Genomic DNA, 21,814 nt, shown 5'->3' on the forward strand with positions numbered 1-21,814 from the left:
TCCCATTGTACTGTTCCCCGATCCCAGACCCGGCAGCAGTTCACGTGGATGCTTTTCTGCTGGATTGGTCCCACCTCGATCTGTATGCATTCTCGCCGTTCAAGATCATCAACAGAGTTCTTCAGAAGTTCGTTTCTCACGAAGGGACACGGCTGACGTTGGTTGCTCCCCTTTGGCCTGCAAGAGAATGGTTCACAGAGGTACTGCAATGGCTGGTCGACGTTCCCAGGACTCTCCCTCTAAGAGTGGACCTTCTACGTCAACCTCACGTAAAGAAGGTACACCCAAGCCTCCACGCTCTTCGTCTGACTGCCTTCAGACTATCGAAAGACTCTCTAGAGCTAGAGGCTTTTCGAAGGAGGCAGCCAGAGCGATTGCCAGAGCAAGGAGGATATCCACTCGCAGAGTCTATCAATCCAAGTGGGAAGTCTTCCGAAGCTGGTGCAGAGCCAATGCAGTTTCCTCTACCAGTACCACTGTAACCCAAGTTGCTGACTTCCTGTTACATCTTAGGAATGTTAGATCTCTTTTGGCTCCTACGATCAAGGGGTACAGAAGTATGTTGGCAGCAGTTTTCCGCCACAGAGGCTTGGATCTTTCCTCCAACAAAGATCTACAGGACATCCTTAGGTCTTTTGAGACCTCTAAAGAACGTCGCTTGTCCACTCCAGGCTGGAATCTAGACGTAGTCCTAAGGTTCCTTATGTCACCTAGATTTGAACCTCTCCAGTCAGCCTCTTTCAAAGACCTTACTCTCAAAACTCTTTTCCTCGTCTGCCTTGCAACAGCCAAAAGAGTTAGTGAGGTTCACGCCTTCAGCAGCAACATAGGATTCACATCTGAAACAGCTACATGTTCCTTACAGCTCGGTTTTTTGGCAAAAAATGAACTTCCTTCACGTCCTTGGCCTAGATCGTTCGAAATTCCTAGCCTTTCCAACATGGTGGGTAACGAACTAGAGAGAGTTCTTTGCCCTGTCAGAGCTCTAAAGTACTATCTTAAAAGGTCAAAGCCTATACGAGGGCAATCAGAGGCCTTATGGTGTGCCATTAAGAAACCTTCGTTGCCTATGTCCAAGAACGCAGTTTCTTATTACATAAGGCTTCTGATTAGAGAAGCTCATTCTCACATGAAGGATGAAGACCTTGCTTTGCTGAAGGTAAGGACACACGAAGTGAGAGCTGTGGCTACTTCAGTGGCCTTCAAACAGAACCGTTCTCTGCAGAGTATTATGGATGCAACCTATTGGAGGAGCAAGTCAGTGTTTGCATCATTCTATCTCAAAGATGTCCAGTCTCTTTACGAGAACTGCTACACCCTGGGACCATTCGTAGCAGCGAGTGCAGTAGTAGGTGAGGGCTCAACCACTACATTCCCTTAATCCCATAACCTTTTTTAACCTTTCTCTTGAATGCTTTTATTGTTGTTTTGGGTTGTTACGGTGGGCTAAGAAGCCTTCCGCATCCTTGTTGATTTGGCGGGTGGTCAATTCTTTCTTGAGAAGCGCCTAGGTTAGAGGTTGTGTTGAGGTCATTTAGTATGGGTGGCAGCCCTTTATACTTCAGCACCTTAGAGTTGTTCAGCCTCCTAAGAGGACCGCTGCGCTCAGTAAGGAAGACGTACTTATTAAAGGCAGAGTAATGGTTCAAGTCGACTTCCTTACCAGGTACTTATAATTTCATTTGTTATTTTGAATAACTGATAATATGAAATACGGGATACTTAGCTTCTTGATTAACATGTACACTGGTTTTCACCCACCCCCCTGGGTGTGAATCAGCTACATGATTATCGGGTAAGATTAATATTGAAAAATGTTATTTTCATTAGTAAAATAAATTTTTGAATATACTTACCCGATAATCATGATTTAATTGACCCACCCTTCCTCCCCATAGAGAACCAGTGGACCGAGGAAAAATTGAGGTGGTGTTGACAAGAAGTACTGCAGTACCTGACCACAGATGGCGCTGGTGAGTACACCCCCCTCTTGTATAGCGATCGCTGGCGTATCCCGTCCGTAGATTTCTGTCGGGCAACGTAGTTGACAGCTACATGATTATCGGGTAAGTATATTCAAAAATTTATTTTACTAATGAAAATAACATGTTATTTCAATGAAGAAAATAAAAAAATTAAATTTATTTAGAATTTACAATAGCCAGCAACTTTTTTTTTTATCCAAATAAAGCATTTTATAAATACCATCACGTGATATAAAATCTGTTCAATTAAAGTTATCTCAAATTTGGTAAGTTACCTTGATTTACCAGATTAAACAGGAAATTAATTTTGCCCCCACAGTTCCCCGAGGTCGTAAATCACTCACAGCTGTAAACCTTTCTTTCATTTTGACTGAGTGATAAAAGCTTCACAACTGGCAGGGGACTACAAACTATGGCAGGACATATTTCATGTAGAAGGTTGGTGGACTACTACCCTATTGCTGGGTTGCTTAGATTGTTATGTAGCTACATGAAGGGAAGAAGAGGGATAGTGTTGGGGCGAGGTTAATGGCAATGAATAGTGAGGTAGTGGCAAGGGTAAAAAATGATGATCCTAAGAACGGAATTTGGTATGTGTGAAAGGAGATGGGGGTAGTGTGGAGAGAGGGGTACCACTGGAGATAGGAGGCAAAATTATGGAGGATGCTGCATGGTTGTGGAAAAGATGATTTCTGTTAGCCTAGCATTGAAATGAAGACTGTGCGACTTTGAGCTTTGAATGGACACAACCGCAGTGCTCAGCCGGGGAAGTCAAGTGATTATAGTCGGAAAGATGGTATGTACTAAGGGGCCTTAGAAATTACCATAGAGCGTCAAGTGGGAATCCACTGAAAATTAGTGAAGAGATTCCATTTGATGTTCAGCATCTCATTTGTACTATGAAAAGAACAGGGCAGATGTTCTAACCACGGTAAAGAAGGCCTGGTTGGGGGAGCCAGAGGAGCCTGCCAACAAAGCAGATAGGGTTTATTGTGCTGTACACTTTTGGATGCACCATATGGGGGAGACAAGACTGTCCATAGATGTAATGCATCCCCAAGAAGGCCTGTATCTCTTCATTATTATTTTTAAAAAGAGATAAACCTCTTCATGATTGATTATGGACTCACAGAGTGGCTATCATGAGGCAAGTGTGATTGACGATGGCATTTGAAGTTACTGGTGTGCTGGATGGATTGTTCCTGGAAAGGGAACCAGTGGATGAAGTGCTGATGGACAACATTAATGCTTTCCATTCTGTAGTTCTAAAAGAGGAGCTCAACAGGTGGAGTATCTGGTGGTTCTGCAGGCCAGAATATAGACCAAGGATAATTTAAATAACTGACAGACTTCACAGGAGAGGAGAGAGAGGGCAGCTCAACCAGATGGGGAAAGTGTTCTGATGTAACATGTTGCCAAGATCAGGAAAGGATGAAGGATCGTTTGGACGAAGCCTAATAATTGATTTTTACCAATGTGAATAATACTTAGACTCTTTTACATCTACATTGTTGGTCATTCTTTGATAGTAACATCATTTTTCAACTGCCCTTCTGTACATCATGTTTCATCACCGTCTCTCTGCCGACGGGGCCCTAAGGAAATTAAAACGTTACATTGTAGAGCTCCAACCCACTTTGGTCCATGTGCACTCCTTATTTCCTTAAAAGCTAGCAATTTTTGTACTCTTATTTCATAATGTATTATTTTTCCTTCAAACATTTCATACGTCCTATATATTAAAGTCAAATGTTGAAGATTATCAAATCCGAGTTGTCCTTGGACTTCCTGAAAGTAGTCTTAATATAAAAATATATTTTGCTATCTTTTCTATTTCATTCTCAAAACCAACTATGACATTTCATTTAGTTCTGCCTTCAATATTATTCGGTCTCCCTACTTGTGATGACCTTCCTAAACTTAATTTTTTGTGTAGCTGTGACTAAGTTGTTAGAATAATCTGCCTTATCAGGTAGTTGAATCAGTAGAGCTTCAAAAGTTCAAACTTCCAGCAAATGTTTTTATGTTGAACTGGCTGAAATAAGTCTTTTTATAGCTTATATACAAAATATGTTTTAAAGTTACTATTTTTAAAATATTTTATTTTAATTGTTCATTACTTCTCATATCACTTATTTCCATATTTCCTTTCCTCACTACACTGGGCTATTTTTCCCTGTTAGAGCCCTTAGGCTTATAGCATCTTTCTTTTCAAACTAGGGATGTAGCTTAGCTGATAATAATAATAATAATAATATTAATAATATTAATAATAACAATAATAATAATAATAATAATACCTGTAACTCAAACTTACATATTGTTGAATGCAGATACTTTATCTTTTAATATGTTTATGAATGTGGATATTGACCTCTGCCAGTCTGACTGATTTGTTTTTTTTTCTCTTCAGCAGGATGACAGTGAAGTCAAGCTGAGTAAAATGCGAGAGAATCTAGGTGACGAAGTTACATAGAAGAAACTCCCAATGTTACCTACAATGGACTAAAGCCCCTTAAAGGAGTTACTGTCGTCGATTCCTCTATAGATATATGGATTTAGTGTCCAGCGAGGCCATTTACAACTGGATAATGCTAGTTACGCTTTTTGTTCTAGGTATGCGGTTCTTTAGCTGTTTTATTCCGATTGTGACCATTATGTAATAATCTTCTTAAGATTGATTGGTTTCATGAATTTTGGACTACAAACTCCCTGGCTAGGATCTATGATGCCATTCAGTACCCAAGAGCAACCAAGGTAAAAGTTTTATTAGGTTGGACACAAAAATGGATGAAAGACCCACGTAATACACAGTGCACTACGTAAGGTGTACATACAGCACTAACCCTATCAGGCTAACTAATCTGGTGATTGAATCAGTGGAACTCTGTTAATTCAGATTTGTTACTAATCTGACATTGTTCCGTGACAGAAATACAAACCACGCTATTTAAATAGGGTATTACTTACGGCGTAGCTGAATGACGAGCCATTAGATTTTTAACGAGAGTTAACTAGCGAGGGGGTAGGGGAGGGGTAGCTAGTTACCCCTCCCCCCCTCACTCACCGGTGAACTGATTCACTTCGCTTTTGGCTCGAGTGATGGTCAGACGTGTCTGCTCTCACCCTCGCATATTGACAGCCTTAATCTTTTTTGCTTTCTCTTTCAGTTGTGTGTTTGGAAGTTGGCCTCTCTCTTTATCATGTGGAAGTGTCCTGGTTTACCCGACCGCCCTTGTGGGACTTATATGTCGGCGGTCGAGACGGACCCTCACACCTTGTGTCCGTTCTGCAGAGGTCAACGGTGTGATAAAGGTAAAGTGTGCAGTGAGTGCAGGGAGTGGTCTACCTCCCAGTGGGAGAAGTTTTCCCGGCGACGGAAGATGAAGTCTAAGCGGGATCTTTCCCCTTCAAGGGTTTCTTTGAAGAAGGAAAATTCCAAGGACTCTTCTTCCCTTGCCCGAACCTCCTCTGAAGCTCCCACTCGATCGGTCTCTCGTGAGAGGCCGTCGAGTGGTAGCGTAGGCCGTTCTTTTGTTGACCGACCTCGGGGTTCGGGAGAGGGAGTTGCTTCCCATAGCGAGGCAGCTCCTCCTCCTCCGGGGGAGGATTTATCTGTTTCTGTGAATAATGATGATTTATTGCAGCTTTGGCCTTCCTTGGGGCTTAAGGGTTCGCCCTCCAGGGAAGCCCTGTTTGAGTTGATCCAGTTGGGCGCAGCTGTCAAACAGTCGCCGGTGATAGTGGAAGTTGACCCTCTGTCTATCGTCGACGTTGTTGTGGCAGAGGCTTCCGACGGGTCGGGTCAAACCCCTGCTTTGGGTGCTGAGGTTGCTGAAGGCTCAGTTCCCCCCTCCGAACATCCTTCGAGGGAGGAGCTGAGTCCAACAGTCTCTCCTGCAGGTGATTCTCCCCCTCGGGGGAGTTCACTGACAGAGACTCCTTTTCGGAGGACCGACGATGGTGTTCCTGCTCCCAGAGGACGTATCCGTCGCAAGGCTCGCCCTCCTCTTCGCCGTAGAGGTCTTCCTTCTCCCCACAAGGGAGTTAGGAGGCGCCACATCGGCTCCTCGCCCTCGCCGTCCCCCGCAGAGGATCCTCCTCGACGTGAGTTGACCGTTGCAGCCGCATCACTGGACCTCTCTGCAGATCGTTCGCGATCTCCTACGCCTGCCAGACCTGCTGATCTTCCTCCACCGTTCCTGGCAGCTGATGCGCAGTGGGCGCCCACGCACCCCGTTATCCAACGGGCACCGGTCCCTTCGGGGTAAAAGGGCTTGTCTCACAATGCAAGCAAGTCCCTTGAGTGCCAGGTTTCACCTGTGCGCCCACGATCTCCTGCGCGCTCGTGCGCAGTTGCGTGCAAGCGCTCTCCTGTTCCTGCTGTTGCTGAGAGTCATCCTGTGCCGGAAACAATGCGCCAGCGATCTCCTATGGCAGAGTCTACATGTCAGCGCTCTCCTGCTCGCCAGCGCTCACCTGCGCGTCAGCGATCTCCTGTACGCCAGCGATCTCCTCCTCGCCAACGCACATCTGCACGATCTCCGGATCTGGGTGTAGGAAAGAAGTCTCATCCTTCGCCTTCTCGCCAGCGATCACCTGCGCGCCCTCGGAACTCGCCCTCTCGTCAAACCTCGCCTGCGCGCCATCGCGCGCACAGGTTTCAGCTCCTACCGTGCGCACTTCCAGAGGTGGACGGGACACTACGCGCCCACGAGCAGTCTCCTTCACGCGCTTCTACACCTGCTGGTTCTGCGCCCCATCTGTCTTCTCCAGATCACGCACCTGCGCGCCAGTGATCTCCTGCACGCCCGCGCGCTCCATCGCCTGCGCGCCATCATTCCCCAACACGCCGACGCGCCTGCTCGCCGAAGATCACCTGCGCGCCCACGCGCAACCTCATCTGTGCGCAGTCGCTCACCTGCTCGCCCTGCGCGCCATCGCTCGCTTGCACGCCGTCGCTCGCCTGCGAGCCGTCGCTCGCCTGCGCGCCGTCGCTCACCTGCGCGCCGTCGCTCGCCTGCGCGCCGTCGTTCGCCTGCGCGCCCTGCGCGCCATCGCTCGCCTGCGCGCCGTCGCTCGCCTGCGCGCCGTCGCTCGCCTGCACGCCGTCGCTCGCCTGCGCGCCGTCGCTCGCCTGCGCGCCGTCGCTCGCCTGCGCGCCGTCGCTCGCCTGCGCGCCGTCGCTCGCCTGCGCGCCGTCGTTCGCCTGCGCGCCGTCGTTCGCCTGGTACCCAACACTCGCCCGCGCGCCCTCACCTGCGAGACCACGCGCTCCCACGCTTTCATCTCCGCGCGAACCTTCGCCTGCTCGCGGGATTGTTCCATCGCGCGAGCCCAAGCGTGATTCCCTCCGGGTTTCGCAACGCGACCTTCCTAGCGAGTCTTCAGGAGCGAGAGCAGTCAGGTCATCTTCTTCACGGTCCCCCCCCCCCCCCCGCAAGCGCAGAACAGCGCGCTCGCAGGAGGAGGGGAGGTCTTCAGAGAGGTCTAGGCACCAATCTTCTTCCTTTTCTTTTCAGGCAGGCCCTGTGGTATCTACTCCGAAGGATCGCCCGATCCCCTTCCCTCCAGCGGGAGTCTCTGACACTGTGTCTGTCAGTAAGCAGCCATGGTTTGGGTCCCTTATCAGAGCTGTCGTCCAGGCTATTAAGCCTGCCTTCGCTGATTTGGGTCTCAAACCAACGGCAGCTCCGACCCCACTGAAGAGTAAGAGAGGAGTAGAGATCGTGGTGACTTCTCCCAGGGTCAAACTGGCTAAGAAGTCCGTAAGGAAGGCTCCTTCCCCCCCACAGACGTTCTTTCTTTCTCCTGTGGAAGAAGCTTTTCCGTCCTCAGGGGAATCTACCGAGGTGAGACCTTCTCCCATCGCACCAATGGGAGAAATCCCACCGCGAGTAGGAGAATCGTCCCGTGTTGGGGCGGAGAAAAGCCCTCAGACTTCGTTGCTGGAGTCTTGCATCTCTCCTAGAAGGGAACCGAAGGACTCGAATACTATCCCGAAGTCTTCTTCCAGGATTCGACCAGAGCCAGCGAGACCCCAGGAGAACGTCCACGTGTCCCCCCAAGTAGAGCATCTGGGGACAGGAGACTTTGCTGCCAGTTCACCAGGAGGAGAGCAGCAAGAGTCAGAGCATGCCTTCTGGCAAGTCTTGACTCTGATGAGGCATCTCAACGGGTTCAAGGACCGAGATCAACCTCGTGAGGGCAAGGACACGGTCTTGGACTGAGTCTTTGGCACTCAGAAACCCACTAAGGCCAGTGCGGCTTTGCCTTGGTCCCAAGGGGTGAAGAGTGCCAGGGATAAGGTTGAGGGCCAGCTCTCCGAGCTTGCCTCCTCCACCACTCTGTGGAAGAGCTTACCAGGGGAGTCTCTCTTGAGAGAGACTCTAGCCGGCAAGTGACGTTCTCGGCAACAGAGATCCGGAGTCAGGAGAAGGTTGCAAAGTGTGCCATGCAGGCCACTTTGTGGCTGGATGTCTGGCTGGGGTCTCTGGGCATCCTGCTGCGATCCGAGGATCTGTCCAAGGAGAGCACCAGGAAGGCCCTGGAGACCTTCCTCCTTTTGGGCACACGCACCATTGAGTTTCTGGCTCACGAAGTCTCGAACTTGTGGGCAAACTCGATCCTGAAGCGACGTGATGCGGTTCCACTCTTAGGTCCCAGCCGTGGATGTCTGCAAGCTCAGACACTCTTCCCTCCTGGGAAAGAGTTTGTTTGAGCCCAAGGATGTGGAACAGGCAGCTGAGAGGTGGAGAAAATCGAACCATGATTCTCTTCTCCAAAGGGCTCTTACAACAAAGCCCTACAAACCTCCAGCACCTCAACAACCTCGCCAGTCCAATAAGACGAAACCGACAGCGGCAGCAAAGACGACGGTGTCCAAGCAGCCCTTTCCTGTCAAAGACAAGAAGGGCAGAAAGTCCTCCAGGGGAGGCAAGAATCCTAGAGGGAGCGGCCGAGGCTGCAAACGCTAGGATTGGCAATCCCCCTGCATGTCCACCAGTGGGGGATGCCTGCAAAGTTGCGCATTCAGGTGGCAGCAACTCGGGGCCGATTCCTGGACGATCTCAGTGATCAGTCAGGGATATCGCGTCCCGTTCATAACATCTCTTCCTCCCGACAGCGAATCCAGTGTCGTTAAGCTCCTATGCTATGGGATCGGCAAAGGGGCTAGCCCTACGGGCAGAAGTCGAGACCATGCTGAAGAAGGATGCTCTCCAGGAGGTCGTCGACGGCTCCCCAGGCTTCTTCAGTCGACTCTTTCTTGTAAAGAAGGCGTCTGGAGGCTGGAGACCAGTCATCGACCTCTCGGCTCTGAACAAGTTTGTCAAACAAACTCCGTTCAGCATGGAGACAGCAGACACGGTCAGACTTGCAGTGAGACCGCAAGACTTCATGTGTACACTGGATCGGAAGGATGCGTACGTACTTCCAGATCCCAATCCATCCGTCTTCCAGGAAGTACTTAAGGTTCAGCCTAGACAACAAGATCTACCAGTTCAAGGTGCTGTGTTTTGGTCTCTCCACAGCACCCCAGGTATTCACCAGAGTGTTCACCCTGATCCCTTCCTGGGCACACAGGATCGGCATCTGTCTCCTCCGTTATCTGGACGACTGGCTGATCCTGGCAGACTCGGAATCGAGCCTTCTTCGACACCGAGACAAGCTTCTGGGACTTTGCCAAGATCTAGGGATCATGGTAAATCTCAAGAAGTCTTTTCTGCTTCAATCTCAACGACTGGTATATCTAGGCATGATATTGGACACCAATCTCAACAAAGCCTTTCCATCAGACGACAGGATAGCAAGGCTGAGGAGGGTCGCAGATCCTTTCCTCAGACGAGAAGAGCTTCCAGCCCAATCGTGGTTACGTCTCATAGGTCACCTTTCCTCCTTGGCCCGTCTAGTTCCAAACGGCCGCCTCAGGATGAGGCTCAAGTCCCGGTGGAATCAAGGCCACGATTCCCCGGACATTCTGGTCCCTATGGGCCCTGTGGAACGGACGGACCTTCATTGGTGGGCGACAGACGAAAACCTCCGAAAGGGAGTGGATCTTCTCGTCCTCCCCCCGGATTTGATGCTGTTCTCGGACGCTTCAAAAGAAGGGTGGGGGGCCCAAGTTCTGAACCACAGGATCTCAGGCCTATGGTCAGAATCCGAAAAGTGCCTCCACATAAATCTGCTAGAGATGAAGGCTGTATATCTGGTACTTCAACAGTTCCAACAGACCCTGCCGGGTCACTCCGTGGTGGTGATGAGCGACAATACCACGGTAGTGGCTTACATCAACAAGCAGGGAAGTACCTTTTCACAACAGCTATCCCATCTTGCTGTAGAGATACTGAGATGGACCGAAGTCCACTCGATTCCACTATCGGCTCGCTTCATTCCGGGCAAAAGGAATGTGCTCGCCGACAGTCTGAGCAGAGCGTCGCAGATAGTGAGTACCGAGTGGTCTTTGGATCCTCTAGTAGCCAACAAAGTCCTGACTTTGTGGGGTTCCCCGACGGTGGACCTGTTCGCGACAACCTTGAACTTCAAGCTTCCGCTGTACTGTTCCCCAGTCCCGGACCCCAAGGCACTCTGGCAAGATGCGTTCCAACAACGGTGGGACAACATCGACGTTTACGCCTTCCCACCGTTCTGTCTGATGTGAAGGGTGCTCAATAAGACCAGAATATCGGTCAACCTGTCAATGACCTTAATAGCTCCGCTATGGCATCATGCAGAGTAGTTCCCGGACCTTCTGCAGCTCCTGACGGAACTCCCGAGAGAACTTCCTCCGCGACACGAGCTACTCAAGCAACCACACTGCAAAATCTTCCACAAAGCCGTAGCTTCGCTAAGGCTTCACGCCTGGAGACTATCCAGCGTCTCCTCACTGAGAGAGGCTTTTCGCAACAAGTTGCGGAAAGGATGTCTCGGCACCTGCGAAAGTCATCCGCACGGGTCTACCAGGCGAAGTGGAGAGTCTTCTGTGGTTGGTGTCGTGGAAGGGGTATCTCTCCCCTCGATGCCACTATTCCAGCAATAGCGGAGTTTCTTGTGTATTTGCGGGAAGAAATGCGCCTTTCAGTCTCGGCAGTGAAAGGGTATCGCTCAGCCTTAAGCCTGGCCTTCAGGCTGAAAGGAATGGACATTTCCTCCTCGCTGGAACTTTCTCTACTCATACGAAGCTACGAGTTTACCTGCCCTCAGTCGGAAGTGAGACCTCCTCCATGGAACGTGGTTCGGGTCCTCAGGTCTCTTAAAAGACCTCCGTTCGAACCATTACGCCAGGCTTCTGATCGTCACCTGACTTGGAAGACGGTGTTCCTACTCGCATTGGCCTCAGCCAAGCGAGTCAGTGAACTTCATGGTCTCTCGTACGACGGCGCCCATTCAAGGGGATGGGAGGTGGTAACGTTCAGATTCGTCCCTGAGTTTATGGCTAAGATTCAAAATCCTGGGATTCCGGACCCACGGTTCGACTCCTTCCGGATTTTGAGTCTCCGTTCTGTAACAGATGACCCAGACCATCTCCTACTGTGCCCAGTAAGGAGTCTGAGGCTCTATCTTAAGAGAACAGCTGCAGTTCGTCCTCGAGTGCAAGCATTGTTTGCGAGCACAGGAAGGACGAAGAGGAGGGTCACTAAGAACACCATCTCAGCATGGATTCGCAGGGTCATCCACCATTCCCTGAATCCAGACCCTCCTCCGTCACGTCGCCCTAGAGCACACGATGTCAGAGGCATCGCTACGTCCCTGGCATTCAAGAGGAATTACTCAGTGACACAGGTTCTACAAGCTGGCGTCTGGAAGCGTCAAACGACCTTCACAGCCCACTACCTGCAGGACGTGACCCACAGGAGGCTCGATACGTTCTCTATCGGCCCTGTGGTGGCTGCACAACAGCTGGTCTAAACCTCAGGCTCCTTAATGGACAAGTAGCAGAAGGTTGAGGGCATTGTTACCCGGTTTTAGTCTGCATTCAGCTACGCCAAAAGTAATACCCTATTTAAATAGCTAAGGTTTTTATGGTTAGGAAAAGTACAAATTACTGTATCTACGAATTTGTCATTTTATAGTTTATGCAATTTCTCTATTTCCTTTCTGCACTGGGTTGCTTTCCCCAATGGAGTCCATGGGCTTGTAGCATTCTCCTTATCCAAATAGGGTTGTAGCTTGGCTTTTAGTAGTAATGGTAATTACAACACACACTGTAATAATCCAATTTTTACAACAAAGGTTCATGTATCTCTAATGTTTGAAACAATAAGGGTCCAAACACTAATATGACATATTTGTTAGTAATTTGTAACTTTCCTAACTATAGAAAACTTCTTTACCTAGGAGACTCGCCCTAAGGTGGGTGCAAGTCCTTTTAACTGGTCGAAGCGTTTTGACCGGGGACTGCTGCATCCGAGCATCCTGACATCTCTTAAAGCAATGACCTGTCAATACCAGCTGATTGACGGCCCGTCCTTACTGTAAGTGATTACGAGTGTAAGAACGTAACTGTATCAAGGGTTTGCAAATATACACTGTGGGGACCAATGTTCCAACTCCCCCCTGTAGAAAGATTGGGGGCGTAACTGGCAATATATAGACATGTCGAAGAGAAGCAGCAGACAGGGTCTTTGAATACTGTGCCCCAAGAGAGGGGGAGATGAAGAAAAGGTCAGTCATTCCCTTTTCATTCATCCCAGATTAACACCGTAAGCTCTGTTCTTGAACAACTGCTTAATAGTCCTGTGCAGATACTACAGGGCCTATTCAAATTAGGGACATGTGCTATGTCTTGCTGGTAGTGAAGGTAAATTGTCTCTTCTATAAACACTTACAGTACCTTCATCACAAAAATTCGTTAACACCAGGGACGTATTTATACTCCTGACATCGTGTCATACTCTTTACTGTTGAAGAGGGGAACGATTATTGGCATAGATGACGACCTGCCTGATCCACGATTAGGCGTACCTCGTCACCCTCTTCACGACTCCACCCGAGCTGACAAGCAAGTGCTTGATTGGGGGCGAGATCCTTGGGTTCGTTTAAGAAGCATCTCGGTGCTCTTACTGGACATAAAAGCATTCGATCAGGATCAGCGGTTCGGAATCAGAATCTAGCAACGAACTCGGGGATGAAGCTGGAAGCAACCTGCCCCTTCTCGAGAAGGGGTGTTGTCATAGGGGAGACTATGCAACTTGCTAACCTTCCTGGTGAAGGTTAAAGCGAGAAGAATAAGTTTTCCGAGTCAAGGTTCGAAGCCCTACGTAATGATTTAAGCACTCCTATCTGCGAATGGACAAAGTTTCACAAAGGTGGTCTCATTTCCGACTATGGGCAAGCCTGTTTAAACTCTACACGAGCATGGATAGCTCTACCGAAGATGAAATAGCAAACCCTTCAGTCTAAAGACTTGGCTTTTGGTCGAGCGATAGCCTTCACTGCCGATACTGTATAGTTTCACCCCTGGAGAAAAATTAAGAATTCCGCAATTAGGGGTATGGTTCCAAGCAGAGAGATAACCCCTCCTACGACACTAACCATGAGGAATCCCCTGCTTTGCCTGGTAGACTAAGGTCAAGGACCTCCTGAGGTAACCAAACAGGTTTTGCCACTGTTTGCAATAATGTCCTTAATGAGGAGATGCTGGATACCTTCCAGATGTGAACCGTATGGATCCCACTGCCTGATGGTAAATTATAGCATCTGGTTGGTGCAGCAAGTCGTGGGGAGGAGGAAGCAGCTTCGGAACCTATGTCAGCAGCAAATGTCCAAGGTACCATTCTGCATGTTACTTAAACATCAAGGATAGGTTGGTTACAGATCTTACCCTGTTGAGGAATTTACTCATTAGGCAGAAAACAGGCAGAACGCTAGACGTTGGAAGTCTGCCTGAAATGCTACCTATGGGTCTCATACTGACGAGCAGCACACCGTAAACTTCTGGTTTAGGGATGTCGAGATCGGGTTTATTGTTGGCGAACTCCACAAAGTATAGTAGTTGTTAAATGCTTTGTAACCTTCCATGCAAATCTTCCTACTCAGTATGTCTGCTTCCAAGAAGTTCTTTTTTGCTGGGTATGAACTAGACTGACACAGATTGCATTATCTAGTATTCCTCGCATGATTTTGACGGATCATTGGCAAAGTTGCCATGTAATAGAACCTCCATGCTTGTCTACATGTTAGGTCTACCCTATTTTCCACCCAACCCCTGTGGAATGAGAGAGGAACCCTTCCTTGAGACTCAAAGGTCTTTGGCTGCCACTGAAGTGACCACATGCATAGGCTACTTTAGGTCACTAAAGATTCTAACGAAACCTAGTGACCTAGCAGCCAAGGCCATGGATGGGCTTGTAGAGGTTTGCATCAGTAACTGTAGAGCCACTTCTTTGAATATTGCAATTCTTACCTGCGAGAAGACTTTTCTTATTTTCTATGTGCATTCCAACATATACTAGGTTCTACTTAGGTTCCAAAGAGGACTTTTCTATACTAGGGTCTACTGTACTTAGGTTCCAAAGAGGACTTTTCTATACTAGGGTCTACTTAGGTTCCAAAGAGGACTTTTCCAAGTTTATTATGACCCCCAGATCGCAGCAAAACCTGAGAAGCATGGCTTGATGTTGGGTCTCTACCAAGTCTGCCAGGATTAGCAAATTGTCTAGATAGTGAGAAGACAAATGCCAAGCTGAACTAAAGTGAACCTTCAAGTGAGCATTTGGGCTGTCAACATACCGATGTACAGCACCCAAAATGTTATCTCTCTGCAAATTGTCAACTTGGGTACTTCCTTGAAGATGGATAGCGAGCCAAATGGGTACTTCCTTGAAGATGGATAGCGAGCTTATTTGGCGAGCAAGCTTGGAGACTCTAGGAGTCCTGGGAAACCACATGGGTGGAGCACTGGGTAGGAGTAGGATCACAGGAATACTTGATCTCCGAAAAGCCAGAGCTCTCTGGCAAGAAGTCATACTGGGTAAAAGATCAGGATCCCAACTTGCCACTGATGTGTGCTCATGATCGGTACTTGCTCTCTACCTCACGAGACAATACATGAATGCGACTCAGATAGTTGGGCCAAGACAGTAAGTAGGTGTTGCTCCACTCTTCTAACCCAACTAGGCGAGCCAGTATAGGAAACTGGAGATTCAATTAGTCTCCTACAAGTCGCACAGGTGCTTACGAGCAACCTGCTTGGGTATCTGCTAATGGTCCCCGAAGGATCGGTGAACTCAGAGGGGTGAGGATAAGGGTGCTTATCCTTGCATCGAGTTCCACGAGCACTATCCTGTTGATCCTCGGATGGAAGGGGATCTGTTGGTGCCAGAAGTGTTAGCCTAACTCCATTTGGTCCAGAGTCAGTCTCCATACTTAGATGGGCTAACAAGGTTAGGCAACATGGTCAAGGCCTCCAAGTCAGCCAGCGAAGGATATGACAAAGGCTAGAAGAACACCTGAAGTGGCCATTCTGAAAATATGACAAAGTGCAATTACTATATTGGTGCCCAGTGACAAATAATGAACAGGAGAGCCTTCAGTTACACAACCACTTAAGCAAAGAACCGAGACTTGATAACATTTACTGTCATGCCACTATTAAGAATGTACATCTAGTATAGCTCTATTGAGAGAGGAACTAGAGGAGTTACTAAAGAGCAAGAAGTAGCTTATGAAGGTTATAAAGGGAACCTTCCATGACCAAGTCAGGTGATTGGTCGCAAAGTAACCGCTTCCAACAAGCGAGTCCGAAAAAGTTGATTCAACAGCATTTGCTGGTTTGCGTGTGTCCGCTGACAGACTACCATTCACAAGCGGAAAGAGTTCCCCATAGAGGTTCTCTGATCCTTAGATTTCAGGGAAATCTAAGGGGGGTAAAGGAGATCCCCTGGGCTGATAGTAGTTCACTTTTAGCCAACGAAAAGTCAATGGAGCCATGATGAAAATCAAGTCTCCAACTCTCAACATTAGGAGACCCTAGTGGAATAAAAAAGTTCAGGGAAGACTTAACTCCAAGCAGGTAAAGGTGAGCCCCCGGCCTGACATGTTGTTCCCCCTCTAACCCCCGAGGAGTTAAGAGCTTTTATGTTAAGTCTCTAACTCGAGGATGTTCCCGAGACGCTAATACGTCAACAGGAATAAAACCAAGAGTAAAAGTTTCATTGGGCAAAACCAGCAAAAATGGAAGGAAACATCTGTCTTTAATCACAGCTAAAATCAAAGTGAGCTGGTGTGTGGGGTGGGGTGGTTTGCTTCTTCCCGCTGCCACTGGTAACACCTCGTCACGTTTTATAGCTGTATGCCAGCTTGCTCTGGCCTCGATCTCATGGGTAAAGAAAAAAGGTTTGTATGTGTCGGAACAACTGAGGAAGAGAGATGAGGCAAGTTGTTTTTATAATAATACTACTGTGTAGACCTTAACTCATGTATCCCAAATCTTTGATATAACCCAATAAAAATCACTAAAAGGCAACAAAGTTACTATATTTATAATTACTTGACATTGTATCTTGAAACAATTTTTTATTTTCATAAGTTAAATTTCATTTATTTAGTATTAAGTCTCTCAAACGTATTTTAGTCAATTTTGGTAATAGTTTTTGCAGCGATTTTGTAAAACAATTTCTTGATTGTACATATTGGAAAAGATATTCATGATAATAAAACAAAACTTAGCCTGTAATCTTTATGAAACCAAAAATAATCTGTAGGTGGGTATATTAACATTTCCTAAGAGAAAAATCTAGGCAAGCAACTGTGAGTTACACCTTAGTTGGAAACAAGCATGGTGATAAATAAAGCAAAACAAAAAAAGATTTTCAAGAATATTGAGAAGTTTAATACTCAAATCCTTATTTTGGAAATGTAAATATTTTCTTACAAACACACAGTCTTTTCTGTGAAAAGTATTCCATCTTATTTTCATACTGGAAACTAATCAACTGTTCTTTAAAAAGTAACCTGTAACACTTAAAGTATAGTATATACACTAGGTACCTTAAATTTTCTAAAGGTTTAATCTGAAAAGATCATGGGTTAATAAAAATTCTACCAATTTCCATTTTTCAACACAAAATATTTTTCTTGACTTTTAACAAATATTTGCTGAAGTAAAATTCTCATTAATTGAACACAATGGGAGTGAGAAATAAAGTTTACATCAAAACTGCATCACATGGAGTTGTAGGAATCTTTGCCCCTCACAAAGAGAAAAAAAACAAGTCGACCATCGTCTGAATTTTACCTCTCAATAATATACATTAGATATCAGGAGAAGCATCATCATATTTTGAAGGTAATACTCAGAATCAGATGGGGTTACAATTTAGGGAAGGCAAAGGTAATGTTTTATATACTGGAACATCTACTATATGCACTATTATAAATATGCAGTTCCCAGAAACTCTTACCATTACTACTGTCTCAAAGGAAAAGATGAAAAGAGCACCAAATAACACAAAGAATCTATAATATTTACAAGGTCTACCACACCCCATTAGATGAAAACAGGGGAGCTCTACTGATCCTCGGCTGCCACAGTGCTCCAACAACTATTATTATCAAGACAATATGGCTAGGTAGTTGGTAAGCTTGCCAGTGTTAAGAGAAAATTTACTATAAACCTACTGAATGAATAATGCAATGTAAACCAGGTTCCTGGTTACAAAATACTGTGGTGGACTATGGAACAAAAATATTGCACTCATCTACTCTCGTCTATTATAAATGTTAAAATAATTTCACTAAATGATTCCTGAAGGTTAGTGATTAAACTATCACACTACCCTAATACTGCCTACACTAAGACCTAAAACTAACCTATCTAAATAACCCTATTATAATAATCACAGAACTCAGGAGGTAGTCTAGAGAAGTATAATTAACCAAATATAAATTTAGATTTCGAGCAGGGAGCAAGCTTCGGGTATTTTGCGATGAAAAAAGGGAAATAACTTACAACTAGGCCTTGATCTCCTGTTGACTCAACAGCAAATGGTCTGAAGATAAAATGGGTTTATCATACTGGTCACAACTTTTAAACTCTATATAAGCTTTAAAGCACACTAACTTCTGAGATCAATAGTTTCATTCTAGAAGTGATTCCACTCCAAGTGCAAAGAATCTATTGTGGGACAGCAAGTAGCATCCTATTCAGCTTTTAAAATACCACACAAAAAACACATCCACAAGTTGCTTCTGTGTGAATATAAAGTAAAGTATGCTGTAAGAAAAAGCTAAAAAAATAACTTGAGCACAAATCAACAGATAAAAAACATCACACGTTTCATATACAGCTAACTCTCAGTTGCTTGTCAGAAAGTATATTTGTACCAAAAAGGAGGACAAAATAATTACAAAATGAAAGATGAAAGAAGACAAAATTCACAACTTATAAAACTAGAAATAAAATCCTTACCTTAAAGTAAGTCAACACAATTAGTTATATACCCATGAATTCTTTTTTCCTTTCTAATGTTAATACAATTCCTTTTACAATAATAAAACAAAGGATTTATCACAAATGGAAACCCTATTTAATACAGCACATGCATCACAGCTCATTGAAGATCACATAGATGGAAGGCAAATCAAAAGAAAATTTGAAAAAAAAAAAAAGATGCAAGGCATCACTGCTACCAAATTTTTCAATACGATGAAAGAAAAATACAAAAAGGATCCAGTTTTTAAAAAAAAATAAACTTCTTTGTTAACTCCAATTTGTATCTACTTTGAAAACTTATAAAGCATTCAAGGAAAGAAAATGTCTGAAATTCTAAACATTATGCGAGATCCTCTATTCACGGCAAATAAATATCAAGCAAAAAATAAAATATTAAAACAATCCCAATCAATCCCTATTAGTTTGATTGGTTTTCTTGCAGCAGTCCTTAGATTAATCTGAAAGAGAGAAAATAACATTAGTACAAGAGCATGATTCATTTTGAATGGGAACTATAAATATACTGTTAATTTCAGAACAGGCCACTGTTAAGCCCTGTCCACACGATTGAGCATGCCCGACGGGCAAACAGTGATACCAGACCACAATAGTTAGTAAGCATGAGGGTTAATGACGTCAGAAGCGGGGAAAACCACAGAGGGGGATCTGGCATCATACAGTGTTGCCAGATTCCTGCCTTTAGTTTTCCCACTTCTGACTCAATCAACCCTCATTTTCACAAACTATTGTGGCCTGCCTACGGGCCGACCAAGGGAAAGGCCCGTGCCAACAAGAAGTGTTGGCTGTAATACTCTACGAACGAACGATTGTGGCCTGGTATCACTGCTTGCCCGTCGGGCATGCTCGATCGTGTGGACAGGGCTTTAGAAATAAATATTTAACCAAATTGCCAAGTGGGAAAAAACATGAACTCTTACAACTGTGAATGGGGAAGTTTAACAAAAGTAGTATGATTAATAAGAACTTATCTAATACATCATGGATCTGTCTACAGCTGGGTAATAGGAGGGTTAAATTCTAAGACGGGATAACACTTCTATGTTCCCTTTTTTTATCATTTTGTAATGATGACTTATAACCATACAAGTTTTATCCACTGGAATTACCTATTCTGTTTCATCATCCCATCGTATTTTCAATTCATTTAATATCACAGAGTTTAGTGAAGTCATAATAAAAAATGCTTTCATAAATCTTAACACTGAATCAATAAATTTTGAATGTTTGACTAGCATTTTTATAAAAAATTATCCATCCAAGTTCTTTATTTAAAGGGTTAGTCAAAATTAATACTAGTTGTAATTTCAAATACAGTACATTACTGGATTTAGTACCATTAATTATACCACTGAATCATACTTTCCTAAAAACCTCATTTAAAAGCTGTATTCTTGAATGAGAAGTGAAAAAAACTTGACGAGAGATACGGAACAAAACATACTGTGAACAAAGCAAGCCAGACATGTCTGCAGGGAGTAGAGCCCCTAAAATATCATCTAAAAGGAGACCCTTCCGTGGTATCCCACGGCTCAGTCAAAATATATTACTGTGCACTTACATTTTGATAAGGCAATCTTTTTATGGATAATCCACATAATGTTTGGAATACCAGATTTGGAAACTAAGGTAAGTGGTTTGACACAATATAAACAGAACCATTAAAATATATACTATAAGTAAAATTAATATAAGGCTTAAAATTATCATACTTAATTACAATTGAATTACTTTAAAGATTTAAAATAAAGAAGTACAGATTATTAAATATAAATCTTTTTACTTGCACAGTGACATACTGTATATTACATTTTACTAGATAAATAACCATGCAAACTAAAATCCATTGCAAATTGAAAACAAAACCAAAATAAATAAAAAGGTTATTAGAATAGGTATGAGTTCCTCTACAAAAAACTAAACATTTCAAGATTTATAGAACATCAGTATGTTAATTTTTTGATATTTTAACTCTAAACTTTTTCATATATATGGAGATTAAACTGTGGATGTCTGAGTTTGTGGAATTGTGTATTGTTCCATAAAGAATAAGCAAAAATAAGTTTTAACTTTTACATTGAAAGAGATAGCTATGAACTAAAGTACAAAATATACAACAATATATTAAAATTATTAGCAACAGTATTCATAGATACAAGTACATATAAGAAATAACCATTTAAAATATCTACGCTAATATACAGACACACAACCTGAACACGCTACGGTAGGATATAATAACAAAAACAGAAAATAACTCAAAAAATCAACTAAGGTTCAGAGCTATAAAAACATTTCCAAGGTGTGCATGTGTGGATAATTCTTAACCCTTTTACCCCCAAAGGACGTGCTGGTACGTTTCACAAAAGCCATCCCTTTACCCCCATGGACGTACCGGTACGTTCTTGCAAAAAAATGCTATAAAATATTTTTTTTTTCATATTTTTGATAATTTTTTTGAGAAAAATCAGGCATTTTCCAAAAGAATGAGACCAACCTGACCTCTCTATGACAAAAACTAAGGCTGTTAGAGCAATTTAAATAAAATATACTGCAAAATGTGCTGGGAAAAAAATAACCCCTTGGGGGTTAAGGGTTGGAAATTTCCAAATAGCCCGGGGGTAAAAGGGTTAACATACATAAAAAAGCTGCAAATATAAGTGTAACATTAATAATTAGAAAATCATAGTAATTGTCCTCATTTTTCATGGGTCAAAATTACTCCAAGGTATTGAGCAAGCAGGATTTGGAGGATTTTAACTCTATCCAACGCAGATAACTTTTAGTCAAATAGGTATAGGGTTGAAACAAGGAACCAAATGTCTAATCATAAGGTCATAAATTGGCTGGATTTATGTAACATTCAGGTGACTATGTCCCATTAAGTGATGTGTACTGAACTGCAATACCATCAACATGACCCAAAATCTATGATCAATCACCAGTAGCCAGAGCAAATGAAAATGTTGAATTCGTAATGTGGTCATACGAAACACTTAATTCCAAATGGAATGCCCGCAGGATCTATAGTTATGTGGAGAATACAAAGAACTTAACTGCGAAAATAAAGCCTACAATAATAAGAGGCTTACTGAAAGGTGGAACATAGGGAGAAGATAATTGGGTGGAGAAAGACATTGGCAAGGTCTAAGAAACAGGAACACAAACTGGGATAGGCAGGGGTCCTATGGAAAATGCCAAGAGCAACAGGAAGTCTTCGATCTAATAACCAATAAAACTGTAGATACAAGTAAACTGCTTTATTAGTGCCTTCATTTCTTTTACGTAGCCATACGAGAGGTAAAATTTCAACTCGCCATTTAGTTTATGGAGAGCTTAATTTCTGATAAAAAGAATGTAGAGATCAATAGTTTTCAAG

The 21,814-nt window shown here is 44.5% G+C and overlaps 2 protein-coding genes across 4 annotated transcripts in view; one reads left to right on the plus strand and one right to left on the minus strand.

The window, feature by feature from the left end:
• The first annotated feature begins 9,449 nt into the window (after positions 1–9,449).
• LOC137653769 (uncharacterized) lies at positions 9,450–14,783 on the plus strand. Its single transcript, XM_068387397.1, has 2 exons — positions 9,450–14,448; positions 14,492–14,783. Exon 1 carries the CDS (start codon positions 10,704–10,706, stop codon positions 11,889–11,891), a length of 1,188 nt encoding a protein of 395 aa, XP_068243498.1. The 5' UTR covers positions 9,450–10,703; the 3' UTR covers positions 11,892–14,448; positions 14,492–14,783.
• Positions 14,784–16,648: 1,865 nt separating this feature from the next.
• Positions 16,649–21,814, minus strand: part of Nup358 (Nucleoporin 358kD) — an 80,449-nt gene continuing 75,283 nt past the window's right edge. For all 3 annotated transcript variants that reach the window (XM_068387400.1, XM_068387399.1, XM_068387398.1), the window contains one exon: positions 16,649–18,875. In XM_068387400.1, coding sequence (XP_068243501.1) covers positions 18,871–18,875 — 5 coding nt within the window. In that variant the 3' untranslated portion in view covers positions 16,649–18,870. The remainder of the gene's footprint in view (positions 18,876–21,814) is intronic.

Source organism: Palaemon carinicauda, chromosome 14, assembly GCF_036898095.1.
Source record: "Palaemon carinicauda isolate YSFRI2023 chromosome 14, ASM3689809v2, whole genome shotgun sequence".
NCBI lineage: Eukaryota > Metazoa > Arthropoda > Malacostraca > Decapoda > Palaemonidae > Palaemon > Palaemon carinicauda.